We start from the raw sequence: 20,259 nt of genomic DNA on the forward strand, positions 1-20,259 counted from the left end.
CAAAATTCCAATATGTTATTGCCGACACAATTATAATGTTACCATCATTCATATTATTGATGACGTCATCATCGTTAACATTTTAAATAAGGGGGAGTCATTTATTCTAACGAAAGCTAACACATGATTAGTTCGAATAAAATGTTTGTACTCTATTTTCGTTCAATACAGTATTATGTGTTCATATGATACATTAATATTCGGTATGTTCAGGTTTATTTATCCAATCAAAATTCCTTTTCAAAATCAATCAATAATGCAGATTAACTCGGCCACGTAACATATTTTACAAGATCTTGACTTCCAAGTGTCAAATCGTTAGATCATAAGTCAATAGCGTGAACGCGGATGCATTTTGTCATGTCACTGCTGATGACCCACCGTCAACAAATTATGCAATTTACAACATCTGTACATCACCTGGTATTCGAATCATAGTTTTCAATTTCAAAATTAATGTCCACTCCAAGTAGGCTATCGAATTTCACGATGTGCCATCGTCAAGTCGCGGACAAGCCTGGGTACAAGGTCGGCAAAGGGACTGAAACAATATCAGCCTACACTGAAGACAAATACTTGGAATTGTCTTATAATCCGTCGCAGGTTAGAAAAACTTCGCATAAACGACACAAAGTGCAATTACCCAGGTAGTGTTTTTGTCCGCGTTTGAGTGTCGCGTTTTAGCGTCACAGCGGGTGACGCGTTTTGAAATGATACAGAAACACACATGGCACAGCGAAGTATGTTTTTATTTTTTAAAAAATAATGTGAGAAAAGCATAACGCAAGATAGATATAGTAAAATATGCATTAATTTTGTCATAGAAATTGCAAAGCATTTGCACTAGGCTACTAGTTCCCATATATTGATTTTCTGCAACACTTAGGCCTATAACAACCAATTTTGCAAATCAAAAAATGTCAAAGAGTTGACCACTGGTCATCGATAATTCAATTGGTCACTCGACGAGTGGCCGCCACCTGAGGAATATCTCGGTCAAACAGCATTAATCAATGGTCAACTAGTGGTCAAGATCTTGCTATTTCAATCTTGTTTCACTTAATTTAATATTTTTCTTTATTTTTTGGCTGTACTAATGGAATCGTTTATGTTCTATTAATTCTAAAGACGAATATTAATTAATGAGGACTGTAATACATGAGTTGTTTTGTTTGTGATGACATAAAAAAAGAAACAACCAAATTTAATTGAAAATTACCATATAATCAATATTGAAAAAAAAAATAAAATTCATGTTTCAATGTCGCATACGCCTCCTTTCATAGTTGTTAGTAGGCATATTATGGTATATTTTTTTATAGTTACTATATTACTAAATTTAATTGAAAAAAAAAATTTAAAAATAGGTTTTAAAATTGTTATAATTTGTAATTCTTTGTAATTTTTTTTTATTTTGCTTATTCATTCATTTTCTTTAGGTCTATTTCGGATAGTAAAGCCATATACAAAACATACAACAGAAAGAGCAATTTTACCAGGAAATTAAAAATACCATCTTCCACAAAAACAACCAAAATTGTAACATATCAATTTGCACCAACGCTGTGATGCAGATTTCATTGTGAAAATACTGAACACTGACTATTTGTTTTAATAAATATTAATTTAATTTTTATTACAACTGTCTTGAATTCTTTTCTTAAAACTGAATAAAGTGTCAAATAAAATAAAAAATATTGAACAAACGAGGTAATTAATATATAATAATACTGCTTTTTTGTCTTTTTTTTCTGATTTGGCTAAATAAATGTTAACTTGAATTGAAATCTAGATAAGCGAAAACTTTTTATTTGATCTTTGTGTCAAATTTGAATACTAAAGTTTCATTTTTACATTTTTGACAATAAAAAGATATTATGTAATCGAACATCGTTTTAAAATCAATTAATGTAGTCTCGTATATAAAATTCTAGATACTGAAAGAATTAAATTTCATGAAAAATCACGCAGATGTAGACAATAATGTACCTTAAGCAAACGCACTACTCTCTACGAATGAACACTTATTATTTTAAATATAGCCTACTGTAGATTTTTTTTCCATGCAGTTCTAGTCTAAAAATATAAACCCACGAACATTTACTTGAATTAAAATGTACACACTCATGTATCTGTTGAACTAAATCTAACCTTCGACCTTTTACTGAACTTATTTGGTCATTAGCAACTAAAATTGGCCCTAGTTCTAGAATCATTTCCTTCTTCGTTGTTCAATGTCACAAGACGCATTAATTAACATTGTTTAGATCACCTTAACATTATATACAACAATCTCACAAATCTAGGCCTTACGAACATTTTTAACAATAACATTTGTTTGTTTTTTAATTTGTGTAAAATATAATTAGAACACCTGGGCTTAAAAAAAAGGAGACAATTCAAAAAGGTAAACTATTTCTTTGTAATACCGAAATATTCAAGGTAAACGAACAAAGTCTAGCCACCGCCCGTTGGCGATACCTGGTTGAACATGAAACTATATAACTAATATTTACGTTAAAACATGATTATTTGGTTTATGAAATCATAAACGCTCCACGTTTCTGTACAACAAATAGTTTAAGGCGCAACTTAACATTGAGGTGTGTGAATAGTATAGTTACCAGCTGGAAATGTATGTTCTAGGTACATAAATAGCCGTCTAGGGATTTGACAACGCGGATTAATATTACTAATAATCGTGATACTTTGATGGAAATAGCTACCACGGGTAGGTGGGACCTCTCTAGCCCGCCTTGAACCCTCTTGGTAGTCATCAAGGGGTGCGAATTAGGGGTGTCAACTATCAGCTGCATTGTAATTATCGACACATCGGGTAGTTCCCAATCGGTCGTGTTTTGATGGTAACACGTCACACTATGAGGCAAATGTAATGAGATGAAACGTTATTTTTAGTTTTACTCTGACATAAGATTATTTTTGGAGTTGATAAACCTAAGGCAATACATAACAATGATAGCTTATATCAATACTGAATGGGTAAATGGTATGATGTAATGAAGACATGATTTCTGTAAGCGTTCTCAATACAAGGGGCCTATAAGAGTTCACAATTGTGTTGTAATCAAGAAACTAGGTTAATTACGTAATAAACGTGTGACATTGGCGTATTGTCACCATTAATTGACATTTATAAAGAGGTGACGAAGGTGACAAAAGGTTACAGAGGTGACAAATGTAAATACAATTAAATAAATTATCCGAATTAATGTATTTTTACGTAATGTGGGAAAAAAGAACAGAAAGAGAAAGAAAGACAGATGCGGGCGTATAATAAATGTAACGACATTTTCAAGAATTTCAGTAACTTGAGGGTGCTATGGTCGCGGGAATTAAACACATGCGTCGTGACAGAAGAATGGGGGCGACGTACAGTATTTAGCTATCTACGTCATTGGAATATGAATAAAATAATTACTTGACTGGCTACAGACAGTAGCAGGGAAAGCTAATCAATAAGGAAAACAAAACTATTAGTTGCCCTTAATTAGACTGTCCGACTGACCGTCCGTCCGAACCACCTTTGAGTATAGGTATGACCAATTGCTAATCACAACAAACGCCTATTCACGATAAATCCGACTAGTAAAGGTTTATAAATGTGTGTCACTCACCATTTTAGGCCTCCTCGTCCTCAGTCAATTGGTATAAAATTCACAAGTATTATATCCAGAATGTTAATTCATATAAATCCAAAATGTTACCGTCCTTGATTCTTTAAATTCAAACGTTACTGTCTTTGATTCGTATAGATTCAAACGTCACCGTAGTTTACTTGATTCGTATAAATTCAAACGTTACCGTCCTTGATTCGTATAGATTCAAACGTTATCGTCCTTGATTCGTATAGATTGAAACGTTACCGTCCTTGATTCGTATAAATTCAAACGTTACCGTACTTGATTCGTATAGATTCAAACGTTACCGTCCCTGGTTCGTATAAATTCAAACGTTACCGTCCTTGATTCGTATAGATTCAACCGTTACCGTCCTCGATTCGTATAAATTCAAACGTTACCGTCTTTGATTCGTATAGATTCAAACGTTACCGTCCTTGATTCGTATAGCTTCAAACGTTACCATCCTTGATTCGTATAGGCCTATATACAAACGTTACCGTACTTGATTCGTATAGATTCAAACGTCACCGTCCTTGATTCGTACATGTTCAAACGTCACCGCACTTGTTGATGATTCCTATACATCCAAATGTTTCTTAATTGCTCTAAATTCACGTGTTAAATAATTCCACATTCTAAACGTCCACATTATTACTTTACAAAACCATATAAAGTGATAAATCTACGCGATAAATTAAATAAACAATATGTTTTGCCAAAGACAGTAGCCTACATTACAACAGTAACCATTTTGTAAACACTCAACTAGAAGTCGTATACAGTATAGACAAAGGTGTATTGAATTGATAATGATTAGCATATCAACTAAACTAATTTGCATATTCATCTGTGATCTGATTGCACGTAATCACACAAGAATGTCAGTTCGTATAGTTATAATTACGTAAGCATTTTGTAAACAGAGTTCGTATACAGTACGCAAGACAAAAGTGTATTGAATTGATAGTGATTAGCATATCAAATAAACTAATTTGCATATCCATCTGTGGCCTGACTGCATGGACGTAATGTACACTAATCACATAGGAATGTCAACTCGTCTCCTTTCAATTATTGACTTATTATGTTTATGTTTGTTTTTGTTATTTTTTTTATTTCGAATCTATTGCAATACAGTTGAGAAATAAAAACCATATAATGTATACTTCCACGATCCAACCTGCATCACAGCGTTGGTGCAAATTGATATTTTAAGTTGTTTTTGTGGAATATGCTATTGTTAATTTACTGGTGACATTTTTTTTCTCTTTTTGTTTTGGAAGTTTTGTATATGGATGTGCTATCCGAGCTCAGGTAGCATACGTATGAAACGCCATATGTGCCAAAATAATAATCTTTTTCCTAATATTAAGAAGCTTGACTAACCAAAGGCGAGACGAGATTGGAATTGTCTTAATAAATTAATAACAAACGTAATAAATAAATGAAATTAAGCCATTAATATTATTTATTAATTTCGACAAACACCCAAACCGTACCAAATAGCGTTGTCTTTCCAAGGGTAGCAGAAAATCTCAAAAAAATAAAAATAAACTGCTGCCGCATATTAGGGGTAAAATAAAGAAAAATTAATAAATAAATCAAACTAAAATTCGACAAACATATAATGGCCAAATATATATCGACATCTAGTAATACAGTATTTGCATTACCAGAAATCACTCAATTATTTTATTCTCCGTTTCTTTCTGGGAATTGAAAATACAAAGTAGGTCTTACGTGATTAAAAAGCTTTGGCTAAATTTGATAATAATCACGCGAAGGATTTAAACAAAACCCAACGCTATAAATTCTCAAAGCATCGTCATAATGAGGGAAGAGAATAAGTAGTTTGACCAGTTAATTATTAGGAATTTAAGCTGGATAACTGTCAAGTTGACGTATCCTTGAGACCCAAGAGGAAGGGCCTGTGCCCCGCGGGAAACTGTGAGTCTCTGGATGTCTAGCCTATAGAGGTGGGAAAGACGGATCTGTGTTTGAGTGGTTAATCCGATGGGTTTAGGCCTACTTTTAACATTGATTAAAGAGAGGATTAATCAGTAATAAATGTGTTGATAAATTATTCGTTGATCCGTGAAGAGACTTTAGAGAAGCGATGTGGACAGAGAAACTTAGGCCAACGAAGACAAATGAAGTCGGCTTAGATGGACTTAACGTGAGATCGAACCCTCATATACTCTAAATGAGAATAGATAATTATGCTATAGGCTTTAGGTTTAAATCTAGACAATTTTGAACATTTATCGAGTGTCAGATTTTTGGAAAAACATGGCTTTAAGTTAAACGAACGGTAAACAATTATACAGGGCTCGGTTTCACAAAGTATACGAAAAAAAAGTAAGTTATTTAGGGGCTTACATCTATTGTAAAATGTACGGTCGCTCATTTAGGCCGCCTACAAAGGAAACACAATTAAAAAAATTCCAATGAAAAATCCTCCACTATCTCCTAGGATAACTATGAATAAAAATCATATTCTTCTACCCAGTGAAGGATGGCTCGAAAGAATATACGTGAAACAATAACGAAAGAGGCCCTGAATTGAGGATAGCTAGGCTTTTCGGTATACCAACGCACTATACACGTCAAGTGAGCCATCATCGTGCAACGAGGGCATTTCATAGGGCTGTGATGATCAGTTACAGCCTGCAGGCAGATAATACACTGCTCTGCCATCTTCCTCCTTTCGGAGGGACGAGGTGCAGATTTTATGTTTAAATTTATCTTAAATACAGCTTATTTTACCAAACACAACAAGTGTTAGATCCTATTCAAAAGTTTCAATGTAAAATATTTCGAAAATAGTAATTGTGCATAAAATAATTTTTTTTTCCAATATCAGTGAAGGTCAATAATAAAAAACAAAACAAAATATTGTAAAGCATATATATAATTTAATGTTATGAATATGTATGCATCTCTTCTGAAAAGGTATGGGGGAAAGTCCCAATAAACACCGACACATATTTTTAGAGAACACACAATACAAATAACAATAAAAGAAATAAAATACAGTGACTTGCGACATTTTATATCGTGTTCATTGGAACGGAATAAAACGTAAGCCTAAAAAGGAATAACGTTGACAGATTCGTACAATCTTCCACTGAAAACGAACCATATTTTGATTATTAACTTAATGAGTTATTTATACATAGATTTTGCTGGTTGAAAAATATTGTACACAATGCGCATTATTACATGATTACCGTACCTAAAGAGCCAACAATATCGGCAAGGGTTCGAGGCCGACTCGCTCCTAGTTCTGGTGGTGGAACAAGTCTTCTCGGATAAGGAGTATAAACCGTAGGTCCAGTGTACACAGTTATAACCTGTGTCCACTTTAAAGAACCCAGTTCATTATTCGAAAAGAGTAGGGGGTTACCCCGGTGAACTGGTTAACAAAATAGCCCCTGTATCAGGGGGATTACCACCTATCTGATAGGACAGTGATTAATTCACTATTGGTAATCCTTGGCCACATTGCCTAAAGACATAAAATAAAATAAAAAATAAAATAAATAAAATAAAAGCATTGACAGTGGCTGATAGAGAGACATCAATTGAATAGAAATTTGTACTCTCCTACAAAATGCAAAATGTATTCATATGTTACGCAGACTTTAAACATTATATCTGGTGCTTCTAAGTACAGATTTACATACGCTGGTCCACTAAAGTTTGTTTTATGGCCAAATATAGAAAGCACGAATGCTTTAAAGTAATTGCACTGGCTGTGGATTAGGAGGGGAAAGAAGTATGTTTCACTTTACCACCACAACAACATTTATGTTTTCGGCAACAAAAATAATGGAAGCTAGTATAGGCCTACAGTGGTAAATTCCTATCTTGCGCCTCGTTATTTCACGGGAAAGTCTACACTTTAGGGAACGCCCTTTTACTTAAATATATTTAAGTAAAATGTATTTTGATGTGTGTGGAAAAGAATTAATAAACAAACAAACAGAGGTCTCCTAAAGTTCTTCTTTAGTTATGTGAATTTCTAATATTAGGTACATTTAAAATCCTTATTGAGTTTTAAAGGATTTTTAATACTAAGTATAGAAATCAAATTCTATGATCCAGTGAGGGAGGGCTAATCGAAAACACCGACGTCGTCTACGTGGACGTCGGCGGCACTGTGGACAACTACGTTTATTAGTATACCATTTCAGTATACACTCCAAGTGAGCTGTACAAGAGCAGACAGAGCACTCCCAGAATCCTAGCATTATACCATTCAAGCAAATCATACAATTACAATTCCAATCCATGATGGCATAATAGAAACAAATGTAGCCTACTGTACATTATATATAATATATAATACTGAAAGATGAGGGCGTATGTATATATATTTATACAAAATTCGGTAAATCGCGCGTTATTTCTAGAATGTTTACTCGATGGTATATAAAATTGGTTAGAATCTCGGTACTGATTTTAACCACCTGATGTAACCCTGTTTACTAATTAAAATGAGTTAGATAATTAGTTATTGACAATTAAAACGAATTTAGGTTCAACGATTTGCCCCAAATAGGGGTGTTTTCCGATCGTGGTATACACTGTCTAATGGATGTTCTCTTAAAAAATACCTGCACACAATAATACGAGGATGCTTCGCATTTTCCTATCTCCTCCTACGATAATTGTTTTTAATAGCTGAAACCCGATTGAACAGCTCGAGTACAGTATAACATGTTGAAGACAGGCTGATTTTATTTAAAAAAATACTATTTTGATAGATTTAATATACGTTTATACAAATGTATTGATTTGCGATGAATGATGAACATTCCAATCTCTCAGACTCCCAGTTTGTAGGTAAATTTATGAGCCCTTGGTTTAACAAAAGTAGGTAAATTTGTTTAAACTTAAAAGTGAGATATAGTATTGCGATTCTTTGACAATATTGTAAATAATGTACGTATTAACCATTTTTGGTCGCAATTTGAATCGAAATTTTCTTACCGTGAATGTGATTACTGTTTATATAAACACATACACAAAGAACATTTATTACTGTGACTGTGGGTAGGCTCTGCTGCTGGATATATAAAACACATAATATACAAATAAAAACTTTATTACTGACAGTTGCTTATCAACGTTTTTGTAATAATTAATCATTATAAAAAATATAAACGTCGTAGTGGTGTATCGTTACATGTACTTTACTATTCCAATCGACTATAACAGGGACGGTTTTAAAAAAAGTATTAAATCGTAAATGTTTTACTGTGTTTAGTAATATATTATTGATAGGCCTATAAAACATTTAAAACAATATTTCGTTACTGAGTGGATAAAGAGTATATTTAAAAATTGTTTTTCCCATCCTCTTCCCCATCCCTCAACTCTAATGTTATATACAAAACACAAATTGGGTTTGTTTAAATGAGTTCAAATAAAAAACTCATTTTTATGTTTCTCCTTCGGAAGTAGGCCTAATTCCCAGGGTGCTAATTTTAGTTGACTAAATTAATCATCGTGTCTATTTATTCGTTTCTGAAAACGACAATGTATTTATAGTCCTGCGGTACGTATACATTTGAAAGCCAGTTTTTTGACGCTGAAATTACTGTGTATTCGAGAATTGAATTATCTGTGGACACGACCTAGTGAAAATAATGAATAAAAATACTGAGAGATAAGGGCGATCAATTTGATCTCTGGTGCGCGTGCGTACAATTGAGGGACTAGTGCTATTCCTCCGTACCACGCCGACAATGTTAAAGGGTCGCTATCCAATCGCGTTTGAACAATAGAACATGAAAGCCCCAGTGGTCACATGGTTAGGACATCTGCATATCAAGCAGAAGGTTCCGGGTTCGAATCTCGGTTGGGGCGACTTTTTCTCATTCTCACACATTTCCTCATCTTATCGTTTCAAATTAATTAATTTAACTTCAGTATATCCCCGGGGAGTTTAGAATTACTGTTCTGTCTATATATATATATATATAATATCAAATATTTTACCTATTTCTGACAAACGTTATATTACACAATTTTATTATGAGCTTAGATAGAAAATATAAATCAATAATTATATTTGTGTGACATGTATGTTTGTGGATATAAATACGTTCTGGTGGTTAAACATACAATAGAACATAATTTATATTCATATTAGGCCTGGAGGCGTAGAAGAAAACACTTCTAGTCCTCTTATAATGCACAATTTGAAACAGGCCTAATTCCCGGTACATGTATGCGGACATAAGATGAAGACGTATGTGGTAAGAAGTGGGGAGAAGTGATAGAACTCACTTTTAGTTATGACACATAATATTGTAATACATTAAACAAGTAGGCCTAATACAGAACACACATTAAAGGGCCTATCAATAAGCCAAACGTACTTTTCGAAAACAATAACTGTGTAGTTTTCTCATCTCATCTAAAAATCACAGTGAATGTTTCTTCACAGAAATGTTTTCCGCTTCGAAATAAAGCTAATAAAGTATCAAAATTGTATTTTTGTTGTTGTCAATACAAATTTTTCATGTGGCCGCTTAATTTTTTGTTTAAAACGGAAGGCGGCCGCTTACGGGAGGTACCAAATGCACTAATTTAGATAGGAAGAACAAACGGGCTTTTAAAGTGCGGCCGTTAAGGGAGGTGGCCACTCACGGGAGGTGGCCGCTCGCGGAGGTTCAACTGTCCGATCTTTCTTTAACAACTTTCTATTCAAAAGAAAGAAAGAAAGAATTCGATCCGGCAGCGAGGCGTCCTAACACACTAGGCTGTTCTGGAAGACTTAAGTATATTTCAATTTCTAATGTTAGATTTTTTTTAAACCATCTATCTATAATTAAATTAAATGGTTAAAAAACTAGGTATAGAAATCAAATTCTATAACCCAGTATGGAAGCGGACGTCTAGGTGGATGACGTCGACGTCGATGACGTCGTCTGCATTGTGGACAACTACGCTTTTTGGCATACCATTTTCGTATACACTCAAAGTGAGTTGCACAAGTGCAGGCTGAGCACTTCCAGAAGGCTAGCCTTATATCATAAAAACAAATGATACATTTCTCAATCGCCATAAAGAGAATACAGAATTTGAGTTAAAATTTATTCTATACACAGATCGGTGGTAAAAGTGGTAAATCTACTACAACGGTTTCAGTCTGAAATCTCGTAAACACAGAAACACTATATTAAAATTATTTATTTCCAAATTCATTAAAGGTAATTAAATAACAACGTATATCATAAACACAATTATTAAAATAATTGTACACAATTATGATGAATATGCAAGTCGTCTCCTCTATAAGGGCATGGGGAAAAACCCCATGTAACTATAATAATAATATTATACTATTAAAACACCATTATGAGAGACAACAATAGACAAAATCAATAATGCGTGTGACTTGTATAACTTGTGGATATAAATACGTTCTGGTGGTTTAACATACAATAACACATCATTTATATTCATATTAGGCCTAAGCGTAGAAGAAAAACACTACTACTAAACTGTTTTGTATAATGACCGCCCCACAGCAGTTTGTGCGGCTTCAAAAGGAGAAATGCCAAATAAATAAGGCACCGTCAAAAGTAGGGTCTATATGCATGGTTTACAACCAAAATATGGAAAGTATGGATCCTACAGTAGTCCTCTAATAATACACAATTTGAAATATGCCTAATTCTCGGTACATGTCTGCGAACATAAGATGAATACTTATGTGGTATGAAGTGGGGAGAAGTGATAGAACTCACTTTTAGTCATGACACACAAGTAGGCCTAATACAGAACACACATTAAGGGGTCTATCAATAAGCCAAACGTACTTTTCGAAAACAATAACTAAAAATGACTGAAAGATTGCATAGCATTACTGGTTGTCTTGTTTAAAATATAACTACAGTTGAACCTCCCGTAAGCGGCCACCCTCGGGACCGGGAAAAATGGCCGCTTCGAGAGGTGACCGCTTACGGCCTACACTTTAGGGAAGGCCTCTGAACAGAGGTCTTCTAAAGTTATTAGTCTAGTTATGTGAATTTCTATTATTAAGTACATTTAAAATCCTTATTGAGTTTTAAAGGATTTTTAACACTAGGTATAGAAATCAAATTCTATGACCCAGTGAGTATGAACTCGTCTAGAACACCGACGCCGTCTACGTGGACGTCGGCGGCATTGTGGACAACTCCGCTTGTTGGTATACCATTTCAGTATACACTTCAAGTGAGTTGCACAAGTGCAGACAGAGCACCCCCAGAAGCCTAGCATTATACCATTTAAGCAAATGATACAATTCCAAGCCATGATGGAATAATAGCAACGAATGTAGCCTACTGTACATTATATATAATAAATACTGAAAGATGAGGGCGTATCAATTTGATCTCTGGTGCGCGTGCGTACAATTAAGGGACTAGTGCCTGTTCAGCCGTACCACGCCGAGACTGTTAAAGAGTCGCTATCCAATCGAGTTTGAACAACATCATGAAAGGTTCCGGGTTCGAATCTCGGTTGGGGCGACTTTTTCTCAATCTCACAGATTTCCTCATATTGTCGTTTGAAATAATTAATTAAATTTCAGTATATCACCGGTTTAGAATTCCAGTTCTATGTAATACATAATATTTATATACAGATTATTTTACCACACACTATAAGTGTTGAATCCAATCCAAAGGTTTCAGACAAAAATCTCTTAAAACCAGAAACTCTATAATATAAATATTTGTTTCGAAAACCAGTAAACATAATAAATAACAACGTATATCATAAACACAATTATTAACATTTAGTAAAACATTATGAATATGCAAATGTTATCCTATATAAGGACATGTGGGGAAATCCCGTAAGAACAACTATACTATTCAGACATTAATTGTATATGAGTAGAGAACAATACGAAATCAATACCGTAATGTGTGACATTTGTGTGGGTATTGGGTTCGGTAAAGGTAATTTCATATTGGTAACAGAACAAGAAGATCAAAATAGATAATTATATGATTTAACACACACTGGTGTATTTCTTTGGTTTTACATGGATTTCTGTTTACATAAACAACCTTAAAACATCGCATCTAATTGAATTCCATCACAATTATGTGGACAATTGATGATTCAAAACGATGAATGTAGAGCGACATTCAGAGATGCGGCCTGCATAAGAAAATGTTCCGCGCTTTAAAAAAAAAACTGTATTGTTTTGTAATGTTCAAATATTTTACCTATTTCTGACAAACGTTATATTACACAATTTTATTATGAGCTTAGATAGAAAATATAAATCAATAATTATATTTGTGTGACATGTATGTTTGTGGATATAAATACGTTCTGGTGGTTAAACATACAATAGAACATAATTTATATTCATATTAGGCCTGGAGGCGTAGAAGAAAACACTTCTAGTCCTCTTATAATGCACAATTTGAAACAGGCCTAATTCCCGGTACATGTATGCGGACATAAGATGAAGACTTATGTGGTATGAAGTGGGGAGAAGTGATAGAACTCACTTTTAGTTATGAAACAATATTGTTTATGTTTTACTAAGGAAAGGCACATTTAATTATTTACGGTACTTGGTCGCTCACAATACAAATTAACGACAAACTTGTTCAACTGAGTAAACTAATAGGCCCAACTACATTAATCAAGTATGCTTAATACAGAACACACATTAAAGTTCCTATCAATGAGCCAAACGTACTTTTCGACACTAACATTACAATGATCTTCATTTTAAAACTGTGTATATATAGTCATGTATCATAGGAATTTGCTCCGACAGCGAGGCACCCTAACACACTAGGCTGCCCCGGAAGACTTACCAATGTCAATTTCTAATGTTAGATATTTTTTAACCATTTTTAAAATAAAAATGGTTTAAATTATTAGGTATAGAAATCATATTCTATAACCCAGTATGGAAGCGGACGTCTTGGTGGACGACGACGTCGTCTTGGTGGACGACCTCGTCTGCGTGGACGTCGTCTGCATTGTGGACAACTATGCTTTTCGGTATACCATTTCAGTATACACTCCAAGTGAGCTGTACAAGTGCAGACATCGCACTCCCAGAAGCCTAGAATTATATCATCCATACAAATGATACAATTCCTAGCCATGATGGAATACAGAATTTGAGTTAAAATTTATTTTATATACAGATCATTTTACCGCACACTATAAGTTTTACATCTACTACAACGGTTTCAGGCCAAAATCTTGTAAAAAACAGAAACACTATATTAAAATTATTTATTTCCAAATTCATTAAAGGTAATTAAATAACAACGTATATCATAAACACAATTATTAAAATAATTGTACACAATTATGATGAATATGCAAGTCGTCTCCTCTATAAGGGCATGGGGAAAAACCCCATGTAACTATAATAATAATATTATACTATTAAAACACCATTATGAGAGACAACAATAGACAAAATCAATAATGCGTGTGACTTGTATAACTTGTGGATATAAATACGTTCTGGTGGTTTAACATACAATAACACATCATTTATATTCATATTAGGCCTAAGCGTAGAAGAAAAACACTACTACTAAACTGTTTTGTATAATGACCGCCCCACAGCAGTTTGTGCGGCTTCAAAAGGAGAAATGCCAAATAAATAAGACACCGTCAAAAGTAGGGTCTATGCATGGTTTACAACCAAAATATGGAAAGTATGGATCCTACAGTAGTCCTCTAATAATACACAATTTGAAATATGCCTAATTCTCGGTACATGTCTGCGAACATAAGATGAATACTTATGTGGTATGAAGTGGGGAGAAGTGATAGAACTCACTTTTAGTCATGACACACAAGTAGGCCTAATACAGAACACACATTAAGGGGTCTATCAATAAGCCAAACGTACTTTTCGAAAATAATAACTAAAAATGACTGAAAGATTGCATAGCATTACTGGTTGTCTTGTTTAACATATAACTACAGTTGAACCTCCCGTAAGCGGCCACCATCGGGACCGGGAAAAATGGCCGCTTACGAGACGTGACCGCTTACGGGAAAGTCTACACATTAGGGAAGGCCTCTGAACAGAGGTCTCCTAAAGTTCTTCTCTAGTTATGTGAATTTCTAATATTAGGTACATTTAAAATCCTTTTATTTAAAGGATTTTAAAGATAGCACACTCTACCTTGTGACACTAGGTATAAAAATCAAATTCTTTGACCCAGTGAGGGAGGGCTCGTCGAGAACGCCGACGCCGTCTACGTGGACATTGGCGGCATTGTGGACAACTACGCTTGTTAGTATACCATTTCAGTATACACTCAAAGTGAGCTGTACATGAGCAGACGGAGCACTTCCAGAACCCTAGCATTATACCATTCAAGCAAATGATACAATTCCAAGCCATGGTAATGGAATAATAGAAACGAATGTAGCCTACTGTACATTATATATAATATATACTACTGAAAGATGAGGGCGTATAAACTATTGCCTATAATAATTATACTATTCAAACACCATTATGAGACAAAACAATAGACAAAATAAATAATGCGTGTGATCTTGAGAGTATCACGGTGCTGACGTCACGATGGTAGGTGGCGCTGAGGGGTTGCTAGCGCAATCAAAAATGCCTTCAGCCTGGCTGAGAGTACGTGACTCCAAGATCTTCAATGGTTTGGAATAGGCTTATTGAAATAGTCATTTTAAAACTTTCAATAAAAACAAACTAAAATTTCAAAAGATCACTAATTAAAATATTTGCTTTTATATTTTGTATTTTTGTATTCATATGTTACGCAGACTTTAAACACTATACCTGGTGCTTCTAAGTACAGATTTACATACGCTGGTCCACTAAATTTTGTTTTATGGCCAAATATAGAAAGCACGAATGCTTTAAAGTAATTGCACTGGCTGTGGATTAGGAGGGGAAAGAAATACCGTTATGTTTCACCTTACCACCACAACAACATTTATGTTTTCGGCAACAAAAATAATGGAAGCTAGTATAGGCCTACAGTGGTAAATTCCTATCTTGCGCCTCGTTAATTCACGGGAAAGTCTACACTTTAGGTAATGCCCTTTTACTTAAATATATTTAAGTAAAATGTATTTTGATGTGTGTGGAAAAGAATTAATAAACAAACAAACAGAGGTCTCCTAAAGTTCTTCTCTAGTTATGTGAATTTCTAATATTAGGTACATTTAAAATCCTTATTGAAGTTTTAAAGGATTTTTAACACTAAGTATAGAAATCAAATTCTATGACCCAGTGAGGGAGGGCTCGTCGAGAACACCGACGCCGTCTACTAAATACGTTCTGGTGGTTTAACATACAATAACACATCATTTGTATTCATATAAGCCTAGAGGAAAAACATGATTTAAAAACCAAAACAGGATTTCGTTTGTCACAAATTCCGTCACAATACTGGACGACTAAATATTCGGTGGAATATTCAAAACGATGGCATAACATGGTACTGCATTATTCAGTGTGTAACAGTTCTGCTCATTTTAAAACCTTCTAAATTTGCTATTTTTTGTTTTTGCAGGCGAACTTATTTATTTTTCAGTTTCTTTTAGTTCTCCCAATACATGCGGACGATTAGACCTAAATACAAATTATTAGAGAATAGAAGACAAAAGACTGCAACAGTATTAATAACAGCGAAGTATTATGGGAGAAATGTTGTAACATGCTGTTCCATTTTGTCTAGTCTTACCTGCTATTTAGCATATTCTGTTATAGCAATTAGGCCTATAGGGAAATGCTCTCGGAAATTTCTAACATTTGTTAATTTTCAAATACATACATCTTCGCATTACACTGCAAACGTTTAGACATCACCCCGCCGAGTTTAAAGCTTAGATACCCTTTTAACACCGAAATCAGCAAAAATATCATCAAAAACACCGAAAAGCAGTTATTACGTGAGAGTATCCGTGTAACGTCGAAGCAGATTGAGCATTTAAGCGTTAAAGAAAAAGAAATAAGCGAAATCATCGACCGAAAAATCACGAACAGAGGGGATCGTGACGCGATAAAGAATTTCGCAAACAACAGCAAGGAAAGAGAGTTTGCAGATGTAAGATCACGGCAAAAGAAGAAACTTGAATGGTGGATTAAAAAAGGAAAACATCTACAGAATGAATTATATCAAGAACCAGATTTGAGCGGGAGGCAGTTGAAAAACAGGTGGGTGATAAATCTATCCAAAAAAGACCTTAGCAGTACTGAAATTAAGGTATTTTAGAGCTAGTCCTAAACTATGCAGTGTCCCCACGCACAACACCTATTGAGGACATTGTTGTAGCGACAGAGCTAGCATGTAAATCGATCAACGCTGAAAAAGACATCATTCGTGCCAAAATCTTTAACACCATAAACACTGCTAAAATCCCACCCTCCAACATATCATCCGAAGAAAGAAAAGCCTTACTCAATTTAAAGAAAAACAACGACATTACAATCTTGCCAGCCGACAAAGTTCGAGCTACTGTTATTCTAGACACAATTGATTATGTAAGCAAAGTTAATGACATGCTTAGCGATAGTAACACCTATGAACAGCTGAAGAAAGATCCAACGGCAAACCACAAAAGAAAACTAGTCAACATCTTGAACAGGCACTTTAATGATAAGAAAATATCAAGGAAAGAAAAGAATGACATGTTTCCCACAGCTGAAAATGTACCACGCCTCTATTGCTTACCCAAAGTACACAAACCAAATTGGCCCATCCCACCAATTGTTGACAGTATTAACACCATTTTCTACGGAGTGTCACGCTACATTAAGGAAATCCTCAAACCCCTAGTAGGCAACTCAAAACATCATGTTGAGAACTCCAAACAGCTAGCGAAGGAAATGAGGAACATAAACATACCTCCTAATGAAACACTAATATCATTTGATGTTGTTTCTTTGTACACAAAAACACCAGTAAAAGAAGCAATAAAAACCGTAGAACATTGCCTAAAACAGGACAAGCAACTTAACACAAGAACAAAATTAGAAATGGTTGACATCATTGAGTTGCTATCACTGATTCTCAACGCCACTTATTTCAGTTTCCAAGGCAAAATATACAAACATAGGGAATTTGTTTATGGAATGGTTAGAGTCGGAGGCGATTGCTACAGCACCAATGGAATTCAAACCCACCATATGGTATCGCTATGTCGATGACATTCTTGCCAGCATTCCCTTACATGCAGCTACTGATCTAAACACTCACTTAAACAACATTGACACTACCCAAAACATCAAATTCACCACCGAATGCATGTCCAACAACACCATTCCTTTTTTGGACATTCTCATAACACTACAAAGCAACGGATCATTAACTACTTCAGTCTACAGAAAACCGACACACACAGATCAGTATTTAAATTTCAAGTCAAATCACCCATTACAACCCAAACTCAGTGTTATTAATACGCTTGTGGATAGATGTGAAAACATAGTTTCAACACCTGAAGGACAGAAACAGGAAATGAACCACATCAGACAGGCTTTGAAGAAATGCGACTACCCAGAATGGACATTCAAGAAGGTAGAAAAACAACGACTCCAAAAACGGCAACAACAGCTTGATCAAAATCGCAGCAAAGGTACAACATCTACTAAAGAAAAGTCACGTTGTAACATCGGGATCCCATACACAAAAGGTCTGTCTGAACGCATAAAAAGAGTATTCAACCAACACCAAATTGACACCTTCTTCATCCCATCTAATAAGATCAGGCAAAACCTCGTTCATCCGAAAGACCGCATCGAAAAAGATCAAGTATGCGGTTGCATCTACAAACTACAATGTTTGAACTGTCCACAAGCTTACATAGGGGAAACAGGGAGGGCTTTAAAAACACGCATAAAAGAACATCGCACAGACACAGAAAATAACACGGGAGGGATTTTAACTAGGGCTCAAAGATCGTCTACATCTTCAATCATACATAAATCTGCAATAACAGATCATGCACTACAAGACAATCACCTCATTGATTGGAACGCTGCTATCCCTGAGAAAGAATGCAACACTCAAAAAAGGCAAATAAAAGAGTCGATCAACATCAGAAAACATGGAAAAATCATGAACAGAGATGAAGGAGCCCACGAATTATCACACATTTATGATCAACTATTGAAGAAGGAGAAGGGGGCACGTCCTTTTGGACCTATTTGTGGCGCTATACCAACTCATCGTCGTCATGGAATTAACAACGCTAGACGATGAAACGCCAGTTGAGAATGAACTGAAAATGAACTGAAACGTACTGTAAGTTCACTTATACTATTTTTGGTTGTTAAAAAAAAAATAAATAAAAAAAAAAAAAAAAAAAAAATAAATAAATAAATCTTTTAAAAAAAAATGGATTTTTCATTTACTAGGTATAGAAATCAAATTCTACCCAGTGCTGAGGAGAAGCTCGTTGGGGAGCTCTGGGAGGACGTCCACGCCGTCGACGTCTTCTGCATTGTGGACAACTACGCTTTACGGTATACCATTTAAGTATACACTCAAAGTGAGTTGCACATGTGCAGACAGAGCACTCCCAGAAGCCTAGCTTTATATCATTCAAGCAAATGATACAATTCAAAGGCATGATGGAATTTAGAATTTCAGTTAAAATTAATGTTATATACAGATCATCTTACCACACACTATAAGTGTTAAATCTACTACAACGGTTTCAGTCTAAGATATCGTAAAAAGGGAAACCCTATAATATAATGTTTTGTTTCCAAAATCAATAAAGTTAATTAAATAATAACATAATTAAAACAAAGGAATTCAAATGTAAAACAACATTATGAATATGTAAGTATTCTCCCACAATGGGTATGGGGGAAATCCCGTGTTACTAGCGTAACAATGATTATTATAGAGGAAATCAATCAATATTTGTGTATATTCATTGAAGAAGGATTGTAACATTCTGTTTAACCAGCGACTATTTTAGCATATTCTCATGAGAAATAGACAGTGTTCTCGGAAATTTCTAGTAAATGTTAATTTTGAAATCCATCTTTTAAAACAAATGGATATGAATAGTCCTGTAACTCAGAATAGCCTTCTGGTATATTCGGAAATATAGGGTGAAGACACATGTCGTGTTGTAAGGAAGAGGAGGGGTAGGTATATGAATAGAAAAAAAATCGCACTAGCCAAGCACTGTCCAACTATCAAACAGGTTTTAGTTATTATATGCATACACAATTTTTTTCACGCTGCTGCTCTAGCCCGCTACGTCACAAGAGATGACTCATTTATAAGCTGAAAGCAAAAGCAGCAGTTATAGTACTAGAGGCTGACGTTTTTGCTAATTTGTAAACTCAACTATAATTTATAGATCCCAGCTGCTGGACTCAAACAACTATGGGAAAAGAGAGTCTATGAGGGCTCATGGTTGAACGATTTTAAATTGTCTTTGATTGGTTGACAGACTGGAAAGAATTTTCTCACTTGAAGCAAAGAATATATATCACTGAAGTCACGTTGTCTCTAGAGTGTATTCAGTTGCATGCCTTGAGGTCACAAACACACAGCACATTAAAGTTCAAAATTGACCATTTTTAAATGGGCATGTGATTCATAATTAAAGA

At 34.7% G+C, this 20,259-nt stretch overlaps 3 protein-coding genes across 3 annotated transcripts in view; 2 read left to right on the top strand and 1 right to left on the bottom strand.

Moving 5' to 3' along the window:
* The window catches only part of LOC144856384 (caveolin-3-like), a 156,942-nt gene extending 152,554 nt beyond the window's left edge, over positions 1–4,388 (bottom strand). The window contains exon 1 of the mRNA XM_078714383.1: positions 3,636–4,388. The gene's annotated coding sequence lies outside the window, so the exon portion shown is untranslated. The remainder of the gene's footprint in view (positions 1–3,635) is intronic.
* Positions 4,389–15,270: 10,882 nt separating this feature from the next.
* LOC144856216 (uncharacterized) lies at positions 15,271–17,835 on the top strand. Its single transcript, XM_078714168.1, has 2 exons — positions 15,271–15,316; positions 16,901–17,835. The coding sequence occupies exons 1-2, from the start codon at positions 15,271–15,273 to the stop codon at positions 17,833–17,835; spliced, it is 981 nt and encodes a 326-aa protein (XP_078570294.1).
* Positions 17,836–17,932: 97 nt separating this feature from the next.
* LOC144856217 (uncharacterized) lies at positions 17,933–18,889 on the top strand. Its single transcript, XM_078714169.1, has one exon. It carries the CDS (start codon positions 17,933–17,935, stop codon positions 18,887–18,889), a length of 957 nt encoding a protein of 318 aa, XP_078570295.1.
* The last annotated feature ends 1,370 nt before the right edge of the window (positions 18,890–20,259 follow it).

Source organism: Antedon bifida, chromosome 11 (genome assembly GCF_963402885.1).
Source record: "Antedon bifida chromosome 11, ecAntBifi1.1, whole genome shotgun sequence".
Lineage (NCBI taxonomy): Eukaryota > Metazoa > Echinodermata > Crinoidea > Comatulida > Antedonidae > Antedon > Antedon bifida.